The sequence below is a fragment of the Symsagittifera roscoffensis genome, chromosome 5 (genome assembly GCF_963678635.1).
Source record: "Symsagittifera roscoffensis chromosome 5, txSymRosc1.1, whole genome shotgun sequence".
Taxonomy (NCBI): Eukaryota; Metazoa; Xenacoelomorpha; order Acoela; family Convolutidae; genus Symsagittifera; species Symsagittifera roscoffensis.
Genome location: NC_087066.1, coordinates 46,380,405 through 46,392,677, shown reverse-complemented (window position 1 = coordinate 46,392,677; position 12,273 = coordinate 46,380,405). Strand labels below are relative to the sequence as shown.

At 34.2% G+C, this 12,273-nt stretch overlaps 1 protein-coding gene across 1 annotated transcript in view; it reads right to left on the bottom strand.

The window, feature by feature from the left end:
- The window catches only part of LOC134846361 (aminopeptidase Q-like), a gene marked incomplete in the record, with an annotated part of 71,164 nt that extends 59,413 nt beyond the window's left edge, over nucleotides 1–11,751 (bottom strand). The window contains 4 exon segments of the mRNA XM_063863680.1: nucleotides 141–468; nucleotides 7,138–7,365; nucleotides 7,846–8,010; nucleotides 11,077–11,751. Coding sequence (XP_063719750.1) covers nucleotides 141–468; nucleotides 7,138–7,365; nucleotides 7,846–8,010; nucleotides 11,077–11,437 — 1,082 coding nt within the window.
- Nucleotides 11,752–12,273: the final 522 nt, after the last annotated feature.

Here is a 12,273-nt window from a genome sequence, read left to right as displayed (position 1 = left end):
AGAATAATTTTGTGGAGGGGGACAGAAAAGTCATTTTTTTGTCTTAACGTTTCAAAAAATCCAGAACATGGCGTGCGGCGCAGCCAACTTTTGTACAAATGGTTTCCTAAAGCTTTGATGTGATGAGTTGATGTGTATGCCTTATTTCCAGGACCAGCGTTGCATTCTCCGCCATCCAATGTTCCACGTGATAAGTTAGGTTCACCACTCTCCCATCTATACTAGTGTAATTGGACTGTAACTTTGTCATGTTGTTGAAGAGAGTAAAAGCGACCAAGTAGGTGGACATTTTGGGACTGGCCCCAAACTCACTCCGCACCCACTCCACCTCCTCCCCCTCCTCCCCCTCTTCCCCCTGCTCCCCCTCCTCGTTTGTAGAATTATACCACGTGGTGCCATTCCATCCCCCGTCCCTTGCTCTCACTATCGTTTGCTCATCTCTTGTATCGATGCCCCCTCGTTCTGATTCTGAAAATAAATTGATTTCGTATTATTAATATATCTATCCAGCTATAAAAATCAAGACATTTTTCAAAAACTGCTATAATGAGTCATTTTTGGCCATTTTTCTGCAAAAATTTCTCTACGGGGCATTTTTTTGTTGGCAAAATCGAATTTTGTTTAGGGTTATGAAGAGCATGCAGGAAGTTTATTCTTTTTTCGTCCTTGATGTTTTGCTTTCAAAACTAAATTATGTGACCTTAACCCAGTGATCTTAACACTTGAAGTTTTGATGCGACTAAGTTTTATTGAGTTATCAGTATCATTCATCATTGGTCCGTTCGAAGATTTACTAGGAAAAGGGATGAACCTGTGAACAATGACTCTAACGAAACAACAACTCTATTTAAGGACTAATTTGCAAAACTCAAAGATGGTAACAACGAAATGGACTCTAAAGTCAGAACTACTAAATCTATTCGAGGCACTTTTGAAACGAATCAGGGCTCAGATAAATTGCAGCAAGAAAGATTCCTTGAGCACAGGTGCAGATCTATGAATTTCTCGGATCTATGAAAATTTCGACGACGACTTTTTTTTTTAGGTCAACCACATTGAATTTCTGAGCTCTCCCAAATCAGTATACAGACCCCAATTTGACAGAATTTTCTGCGCCGCAGGCAAATTTGTGAAAAAAAACAAGCCAGAAAAGGCGTTTCTATGCACTTTTTGAAAAATTTCGACCAAAACATTGCGTTTTGTCGGCGCGCTCCCCCTCAAAATTAGTCTAGATTGGCGCCAAAAGCGCCTTTAGAAAAATTTTAAGGTCAGTCAGCCAAAAAAGGATATCTCAAAATAGCACAAAGGGGGGACCCTTTGGGTCGGCAGGGGGTCGAATCCCTGAAAGCAGCGTCCGCCCCCCCCCCCCCCACCCTAAATCCGCTACTGCTTAAGCATAAAGAACCAAGATTCCGATGCTACGAAGTGGATGCTGGTGAATGTACCCTTAGATTTTTCGGGAAAAGCACTAGTTTGCATGGAGGTTTTTTCAAACCCTATCTTATTTTATCGGGATCTGAAATTCACCAACAAATAGCTAGCTTGATGTAGAAGTCATCAATTTTTATGATGAGCTTAGTTTTTTTTTAAATTTTTTAAAAATGATTACTATTATAACCAGTAGTATTAATTCAACATAAGGATTTTTGAAAGCCTAGAAAACAAAGATTTATCTAATTGAAAAAATAACTTTATGTGCTTTTTACAAAATTTTGAGTGACAGCTAAAACTTAGGAAAAAATGTTCTTTGCAAATTACTTTTCCGGTATTTTAGAGAGCGTTACAAAGTTAGACGAACGTGTTTTTTTGCGACTATTTCAGTTTTAAAAGTTAACCAAAAAATAATAACTTGATAGTGAATTTTCGCAGCTTCCAGCGTTGAACATTTTTAATAATCTTCTTTGAACAGCCTTTGGCTTAATTTATATCGGTGCAATAATCCGACAGAAAATGAATTTAATTTTCAAAAAAAAGTTTGACACTATCGTTAGGTCTCTATATAAAAACCTAATTCAGAAGCTCTATTTTTTTCCAAGTTACTAAAAAACTTGGTTGAACGTTGACCATTTAGCACTAAAAGGCTAATACAAAAGGTTTAGCGTGGCCTAGGGTCTTCGATATTATGAAACAAACAAGCAAAACATAACAAGCATAGCCGGACACTGTAATAGTAGCACACAATGCTCCGACCATTTTCTTAAGAAAATTGAAGAATAACTTTTCTTTAAGTTCAAAAGTTACATTGTTTGAAACTGATAAAAAAAATAGGCATATTGGAAAACATTTTTCGAAAAGTTCAACCAATCAATTTTTAAAAATTTTTAGTCATAAGTTTGTTGTTTTCTAAAACAGCGCAATAAAACTTCATAAAGTAGTTTTAGTCGAGTAGAACTAAGTTTTCACGGCTTAACTTAAGCATAAAAAGGGTTATTTTTCACCTACTTACCACCTTATTCGCTCAGAAATAGATGAAAAAAAATTTCGAGCGGTTGTTTCTCTGCATGTTTCAGTCGGAAACGTCCGAAGATTAATTGTGGTACCTGATTCTGCGTATAACACAAAAAAAATGAAAACAAACCCGAATACAAAGCTCCTCCCCTGTTTCAACGGTCGGAACAAACACTTTTAATTTTTACTGTTAAATATTCTTAAAAACATGAAAAGTTTTAGTACTTCAAACCCTAAGATAACTTACTCAAAAGTTAGAAGTTCATGTAGAAAATAGGATCAACCAGTGTTTAAAGCACTTACACTTAGTTTTTTTAGAGCTAAAATTTTAACAATTGAGATGAAAACGATAAAATATAAAGCAAAGCTAATAAATTTTGAAATTTTTTTTGAAGTGTTAGCAGTTTTTTTTAAAATTGCAAAATAGAAACACTCACAATGTTAGTATGATTTCAATTGAACACAGCTACAGCTGCTATTTGGATCGATAGTATATAAAAAGGCAACCTTAAAAAAACTATGTACCAAAAATTGCTCCGTCTAGTTAGATTCAGGACAAAAAAAATGAAGACCGTCAAAAAACAGCTGAAAATGTTTTGAGAGGGAAAAATTAATTTTTAAAAGTCGCTATTTTTCCAAAGCAATAAAAGATAAAAACACGAAGGGTTGAAAACACTAGCCAATAAATTTATTAATTTCTTTGATTCGGCATGGCGAAAAAAGCTGGCACAAAATAAAAATCTAAACTGAGAGACGGAAATCAGAGTTATTGGAAGTCAATCCTGCTAACGATGAAAAATTTGAAGCATTTTTAGGAAATTACTCTGAGGTTCTTACTCTTTACTTTCAAAAAAAATAATGGTGCACTTCTGTGCTGTAGAAAAATTTTCAATTGAGAGAAGAGAGAGTGTTGCCCAGCTTTCCTATAGTTTGCAAATATTATGCAACCCATAAAAAAACGATCCTGCTTGAGGAAATCAAACGAGTAAAACGTTTGATTAACGTTTGATTAGAACAATTACCATTTATCAGCAAATTATAAACAGTTGCCACTTATTAGCAAAATTTATGAAAAACTTCTGCAGAAACGTATCTTATCATTTTGTTTAGTACTAGGTACTGAACGAAAATCAATTTACCCGGGTTGACCTCCATAGACCGAAAATGCTAATCATGCAATTTCATACATTTTTGCAAAATGAGTTTAACCGAATTTCAAAGGTAATTTATAGTTGTTTTGGTATCGAAATTGGTATCTCTTCATAAAAAATTGATTTCCGTAATCAAACAAACATTTTTTGAAGAAAAAAAATTTTGCATGCAAAATTTAATTTTTTTTGTGTATAACGTAGTCCTGGATATGCTAATAATGAATTTTTTTTCCTTTTCTCTTCATAACTTTTTTCAAAAACGCTTAAAAATCCTCTTTCTTTTGTATGACATGTTTTTGTATGTCTGGTAATTTAAAAATTCATGTTTTAGAAATAATCATCTTTGAAAATTAGTGCCAAATTTTTAAAGTTCATTACTTTTGTTATATTATTTGTCTGAGACAGAAGTAACACATATCAGGCTGTTTCCAATGCGTTTTTAATGCGAGGCGGCAAAACCGTTGGTTACCACGTTTGAGTAATCAAGGTTTATGTCATTTGTGTCATTTGTGTTCGGTTACGAGCAAAACCAAAAAATTTTCAGAAATTTAAATGTGAAAAATTAATATTTTTGGTTTATGGAAAAATGCTGGTCATACAATTTCCATACATGAAAAAATACTACTCATAGACCTTTCATGCAATTTTTTGTACGTATGGAATTGTATGGAAAGTGTATGACTAGCATTTTTCCATATAGGGAAATTGTATGACTAGTATTTTTGGCCATCCCGGGTAATTTACATAAGTTTGCAGAACCAAAGTATATTTCGTATATTTTACAGAATTTAATAGACTGAAGTTATTTTTTGTACAAAAAAAAACTAAAAATACATCAATTGATCCTTCTACAATTTTCGACACTCGATATAGTACTTTTCATTCATAAAATTTGAAATGTGAAAAACCAATATAACTTCAACAATCAAGAGTCTCTTTATCAGTTTCGGAGTGTTGTGACTAAAAATAAGAGCTCGTCATAATACAGTGCTGATTTAAATTATCCGGACAAAACGAACAAAACTTGAATTTTCAAACGCATTTTTCTCAAATTGGGTTAAGATTAGACAAAAAGTGAAGAGGACAAAAGTTGCTTAGAATTTCACCAGAATTTATATGGTGCTATTTTTTCTCCGAAATTCTCAACCAAAAATTTACCCCAAAAATGGGTCATTTTGGCTTTTTTCAATTAATCAAGAATTACGCTGAAACTACTTTGTTAATTGTTATAAAAATTATATCACAGGAAGCCTCTTACGCAGCTTAACAAAGTTTAAGAAGGGTTAAATTTCCAAAAATTTGCGCAAATTGTTTAAAATTTATTTTTAAACCGAGATTCTGGGTTTTATATAGTAAAAATCACATTTATTGACTATCAAGTGAAAATTTTTTCATTTATACTGGTTTTTGGAGATTTAACCCCTGTTGAGCTGCGTAAGAGGCTTCCTGTGATATAATTTTCATATCAATTAGCAAAGTAGTTTCAGCGTAATTCTTGATTATTTGAAAAAAGCCAAAATGACCCATTTTTGGGGTAAAATTTTGGTTGAGAATTTCGGAGAAAAAATGGTACCATATTAATTCTGGTGAAATTCTAAGCAACTTTTGTCCTCTTCACTTTTTGTCTAATCTTAACCCAATTTGAGAAAAACGCGTTTGAAAATTCAAGTTTTGTTCGTTTCGTCCGGATAATTTAAATCAGCACTGTGTGTGATCAAAGTAAATGACACAAACTAATTTCAAAGAACGTTTGAAAAAAATCTCAGCAAACTTTAAAGTCAGAAAAATTTTTTGTTTAGGATGTTAATTTAATCAAAAACTGTTTTCAGTAAACAAACGGAATTTGCTGAAAACAGATAAACTAAAAAATTTGACCTAGAAAAATAATTTTAATATGAAAGTTTTGATAAAATCCGTCACTTAAGAGATCAATTATAGTTTTGTATGTAAGCAAACCCATGTCTTTGAAATTACTTGATATTAATGCAATACGAGGAGTTACGGCTTTATTACATTTTGTTTTCGATAATGAAAATATTTCAATAACTGTATAATTGAAGACGATAAAGCAACCTAGAAACTGTAACATCAGAAAAAGACTGGAAGTCGGTATACAAAAACAACCAATGAAAAGAAAACAATCAACTCTTTATCCACAACTATATCTTTTCAATGGATGATCACCTTTTGAAATAAAAGTCAAATCGAGGAATTCAAGGTTTATTATTGCATACATACGCTAGAGTTCTTTGTAGAAAAATCTATTTTTTTAACCAGTTTTTTTGTCTCCTTTTTTAGTGAGAAGAAACTGTTTGTTCCTACAGGCTCCACTCGTCAGGTATATTTTAGTGTAAAATCATCTCAAGGATGCACTAAAAAATTATTTGAAGTTTTGTAATTTTTTTCTTTTTCTCCAGACTGCTTTTCGAATTTTTGAACATAATTATTTTAAAGGACATCGAAAAATTAATTTAGTCGACAAAGTTTTCGAAGAATTCCGAAAAAACTCTTCTTGAAAAACTTTTAACACGGTGCAGTTTTAATGATATAACTGGATAAAAATAAAAAGTTGGTCTGATTATTCTTACATCAGTCACATCTCAGTCACAATTTATGGCTGGCTTTGTACTTTGTCATTTGGAAAGCTTGATTTTGTTTTCATATTGGTATAAAAAATGAATTTCTTAATTAAAAACCTGTACCTCGTGATTTCAGGCAGCTTCGAGCATAAGATTAGATCACATTCTAGGAAATACGGTTTTTTTGAGCACGCTTTGAGAATTTTTCTAGGAATATGTAGAAATTTTTTTAGTTGGTCTTTAGCTTATGAGCAGAAAAGATTACACGAGAAAACCAAAAATCTTTTTTTTTTACCAGTAGATTGATTCATTTGACAGAAAAAGTTAATTATTTGTAATTGTTCTCCGCTAATGAGGTAACTGAAAACTAGCCGTGCTGGCTTAATGGTGTTGTTACAAACGTTTCAGATTTGTATTTGTAAAATTTTTGCATAATTCTGTAAGTAGTTAGTGGTTGGAAATAATTTATTTCATTATCATCAATCAAATGTTTTCGGAGGTTTTCCGCATTATGCCAAGATACGAAAATTTTCTCAAAAAACAGGCCAAAAATGAAGTTTTAGGGCATTATTTGTGTTATATTGAATCATCAAATTTATATTGGATTATGCATTGAATAGTAACCAATCATGATCGACTTTTAACTGAAGCTTAAATAAATTTTATAATTGATCATTCACCTGACCAAACGCTTTACTGGTTGATTGACATAAGAATCATCTCAGCCTAACCTCGCTTTTACTGGAGTTTTCCCAGATGCATTGAGCATGCGGAAACGAAAAGTAATACATAGACATAAAACTGGACAAAGGAGTTGCAGTTTTAAGACATCTCTTTGTACTTGTCCCAATTGGCACTAAAAGTGCGTTTAAAAATTTTTAGAGTTGTTTGATCGAAAAGGGATATCATAAAAAAGTACCCCCACCCCCGCCGGCTCCTAAATTCGGTCCTGCCTTCACCTGATGCTTGGAGGTCTGTTGGGGTGTGTTGTGTCGAAAGTTGTGTCATTTGAATTGGAGTGCGTGACATAAGGGGCATATTGGAGTAGGCCTCGAAGTCAGGGCGGTGGGTGATTGCTATTTTGAAGATGGCTTTGAACAGCGGCTCGTCAAAGCAGGGGAACACGTACTTTGCATAGATCGGCTCATGATGTGTGTTCGCTGATATTCGGGTATCAGGATTTAGTCCTAATCAACAATTACAACATCAATAACCTCAAGAATACATAATAATGGATCTATCTTCAAATATTTTCATTCTGCACTCCCCCTTACCCTGCACAATAGGGGAATTTAGTGTCTAGGTACAATGTTTGCATATGCTTAAACATTGAGCTAATCCTTCTAGGCGCAAAAAATCTTTTTGTACATGGCGTTATAGAAGGGGCCCTGATTAATAATAAAAAGAGACCAGAGGGTTTCTTTGAGGGTAGCACGTTTTTGATCCCCAACGTCATTGCGAATTTTTTTCTCCCATTCTTCAATCTAACTTTCATTTTTTTCGTTTTAAATGTAACTGATCATAAATTTGCCAAATTATGTGTTCAGAAGTAGCTACATCTGACTCATTTCATTTAAACGATTTAAGCATTTTAACCTAAATGAAATCATGGGGGAGGGGGGTGGAGTTGAGTGTTTTTTTTTGGTGTAAATAAACTGATTGGGTACCTAGAGTGTAGTAGAGTCCTTGGCGCATTTTCTGTCGCGCAGTGCTGGGTGTGAACTGAATGCGAACTATAATTCGTTCACCCTTTCTCAGAACTCGGTCCATCTCAATCATTGCCCGTAACTCTTTTTCACGCACCTTGAACTGTTTCACGCCCACTTTCTCATCTTATAGGGATCAACTTTTATTTGAGATCCTCTGATGAAATTTAATGATGAATTCAAGGACCAAAATTTTGGTAGAACTTTATGATAAAAAGAGCTTGTCAGCTTGCCTTGTGAGACCTCTTTTGGAAAATAACTGGAAAAGGGAAAAAAAGCACAGTTTCTGGGAAACATTTTACGTTCGTAAGGATCATAAAAACGAATCACTCATTTTTTAACTAAAATGTAAATGTAGTGCGCAAAAACAAAAAATTGAAATTATATGCTTTTTTGAAATTTTTCTTGAGCATTGAAAGGTAAATTGATACTTTCAGAAACTTGAAGGCCTTGATTAGTTTAATTTTAAAAGATAACTTGAAACCAGTTTAAAAAAAACGTCATGAAAAATATACCATTTGTTTTACTTTTGGTATTAGGTCTGCTTGCTAACTGCACGCTTTTGGGGTTTAACTGCTTTTGGGGTTTAAAACATTTGGGGTCTAATAAATTATTATATTTTTAAGCTAGTCGACTTATTTTGCTAATCACAGCATGTAAAATGCTCGATATTGATTGGCTGAAAAATCCCAACTTAGAACCAAGTTAACACCCTCCCCAAATCGGATTTGGCGGGAGGATGTTAACTTGGTCCAAATAATTTGGATTTGATTCATAAGAGCATCCTTAAGCAAGAAGACTATATGTAGTTTTCAGACTAGCATATGCAGTAGCGTGCCGAGGGGAAGAGCGCAAGTGGGGGGGGGGGGGGGGGGGTCGACCCACCCTCAATTCTGGTTACCAAGTTTTTCTAAAGGGTCCCCCTTGGTAAAACTTTATGACATCCATTTTTTTTTTCGCTGATCAACCTCAAAATTTTTCTAAAGGCGACCTAATAAATTGTTCAACCAAATAAAAAAGGTCGGCAAAATTTTCAAAACTTTTTGAAAAACAGCCTCCCACCCTAGAAAAACAAAAATAGCATAACAAAAATTCAGAAACGACCTTGAGTCGCTAAGAAAAAGAGCATCACTCAACCACTGAACTCAGTCTGGATTGTGGAGAAATAAAAGAAAGAATCGCAGAAACGCCAAAAACTATTATTATTAGAAACGGTTTTTGATTGCGCAAGTATCTCATATGATATACAACGCCAGAAATCATCCATTTGCTTACGGTATGAAAAAAAATTTTTCCCTGAAATTACGTTGCATGTGCTTTATTATTGACGTTTTCAAACTGTTCTAAGTGTTCCACCCATTGAAAATGGAGAGGAAATTTGTATTTGGGTGTGTTTTAATTTTTTTTTGCTTAGTTTTTCTTTTTTTTTTGTTTTGCACAAAAAAATCAAGTACAGTAAATAATCATCGGAATGGGTCGAGTGATATATTATAAACAGCCTTTCCAGTCGTAACTCAAACGACATTAATAAAATGAGAAAATCTTTTAAAGTTTTTTATTTTTGGCCTAAGCGAATAGGGTGAGCTTGAAAATTTTTTTGATCATAAACCAAAAATTTTTGCACCAAACTATTATCCGCTGGAATGGAGTGAATATCAAAGTGAGGTTCTTTCATTCGTGTTTCAAACGACCCTTAAGACTTTTTAAAAATATGTACCATTGTCGATAAAAACCGGTTTGAAATTTTTGAGATCAAGTCTATTTATGAGCATCCTTATTAGAAAAAGATGAGTTGTGAAACCTTAGCTTTACCCCAGTAAATTTTTTATTGAAGTTTTTTGACTGCCATTTTGGAATAAAAATAATTTCAAAACAATTTTTGCATTAAAATTGACAAGAAAAATTCCATAAAAATTTTTGGTTTTCTATTTTGTTTTTTTTTTCTGGTAAATTTTTGACAAAAACCGTTGCTCGTTCTGCATTTTCACTGTGGCCGACAAATATGCCTAGATTTTAGGTTTTGCCTTATCTTTTTATCACACCACGCACAAAAAAACCTCACTTTTAAAAAAAAAACTTAAAAAATTAGTTTGTGTTTTATTAAGAATAGAGTCGGAATATTTTGTGTAAATTGCACAGCAACAAGCTATCCTCGTTTGTTTTTCGATTTTAACGAGATCAAAACTAAAGTTGAGACACCTGTGTATCTGTATAAAGCAATTCTGTAGGTTATAAAGTTATTCTTTCAAACTTTGCAAGTTTTTCACTCAAATTGGACTATAGCTCTCAATATCAAAACTCGAGTAATATAAATTTCAGTTCTTTTTAGCTACTTGTTCCAAAACTCTAAAAGATGGAGATGGAATTTCGGATTCATGTCAGTTTATTTGTTCCAGCCAATTTCGAGTGTGATATCATGTTAAAGCCCTTTTAGTCGCGTTTTGGATTTTAAAACTAAGCTTATAAATTTTTCTCATTGTTGAGAAAAACTAACCGGACAAATTTTTTGGTTTTATTGAGAGGCTGACGAAATCATTTCAGAAGCTGACCTCCCACTGCAATGGTACCGGGAGTATATCAAAAAATGTATATCGACCTCAGTTGGGAACAAATGAAAACAAAATTTTTGAAAACTATTTGAATATTTTTCTTACTAATATCTTATTTTGGACTAATTTTCTGGAATCAGTGTGGTCGCTTCATCCTCAGCAACCGTCTACCCTTGTTCACATTAGACTTAATTTTAAATTTGATCGGAAAACTCATTGTTGAACAGGGTTTCTCTGATTCGGGATTCCCTCCATCGTTTGTCAAATATTTTATTAGCTGAAGTATTCATCTAGCGCTCTATCATTTTTTTCAATAAATTCATGCTTGCTCGAAAAATAGAAAAAATCTAACTTTTGGGAAGATTTCGCGCCCTTTCTTAAACTCAAAATCACCATATATTGGCGCAACAGGCGCCGCTAGATAGGTCGGCCGATCGAAAATGGATGTCTCAATATAGTATCAAACCTTTGGGTGATGAAGCAATATAATCCTTCTGCTCCCCCCCCCCTCAATCAGCCCCTGAGTATAAGGAAGGATAGACGATCTGAAACTGAGCATATTATATCGATCACCAAGTTGGAACTAAAACTCCAAAAAATGTAGAAATAAATCAAAGTGAAAAATTGTAAAAATTGATCCCGCCTTGTTTTCCAGAGGTGATTTGTTGGTCGTCTAGCTCTATATGTACAGTGTGTATCTTCAGTCCCTTACCAACACTCAAGTAAAAGTGGTCGGTCTCTTTTCTGACAATAACTGAGATGTTCACTGACCCATTCGTTCTTAAAATAACTCCTCCGTCGGAATCGGTCTTCAAGTCGATAATGAGATGTAGGTCGTAAAATGTCGGCAACACATCGAGAGGCAGTCTTTTCAAGTCTGGCTCGCCTTTTACCTTTGAAGCTGCCTGGACACAAATGTCTAACTTACAGGTAAAAAATAAGATGAGTACTAAAAGAGGGCCAAAATGAGTCTTGTAAGTTGGTAAATTAAAATTGTGAAGCATTTTTGCGGTCAAGTGAAGTAAGATTTTCTGATCTCGTAGGATGATGGATGATAGTAAGTGATAGAACAAATGATAGAACAATGTCAGAATGAATGCCCCAATATCTACTATGATTCGATATCGTCAAAGTGTTTCTGATTTTAGAGAGCACCTGATTGGACCATCTGAAGCAAGAGTGAACAGATCAAATGGTCCAGTGACACTTACTACTCATAATTGTTCAGAAGTTCCATTCATTAATGCTCGGGTCGATTGGTTGGCCGACGAACCATGATGCAGACAAAACATGAGGCACTGAGTATCCATAACTTTGAATTTCATCGAATCAACCAGCAAATCCCCCTCCCCTCCCCTCCCGTACCACGCCAACTCCCAAGAACTCCATCCCGCTACCTTGGCCTTTGAGTTTCACCAATAATTGACCAAAAGTTTCGATCTGTGAAGTTTTTCAGCTTTGCTTCAACTTTCACTTCCATAATAGGTCCTGTTGGACCCTGGATGCTTGATCGATCTATGACATCTGGTTCGACCACTTCGGTGAACACGTCATGTCGAGAACTCGACTCGGGTAAAATCAAATCACTAAAAAATCACTCGAAAGTGAACTTGAAACCATATCACTTGCTAATGCGACTTATACAACTACTTCGGTTATTTGGTCATTTTAGCGTAAACTGACAGCTTAATACTTAGTCTGCAATTGCAAGTAAAGGGTGCGGTTGGGATTAAGTGGATAGTATTTATTAAGAGAGGATTACAATAAGGGACGGAAGTGTCTGGAATTAAGTTCGCGTTAAGACCTCGTAGTTGCTTGAGTGCTTTGAACTTGTCTGCTA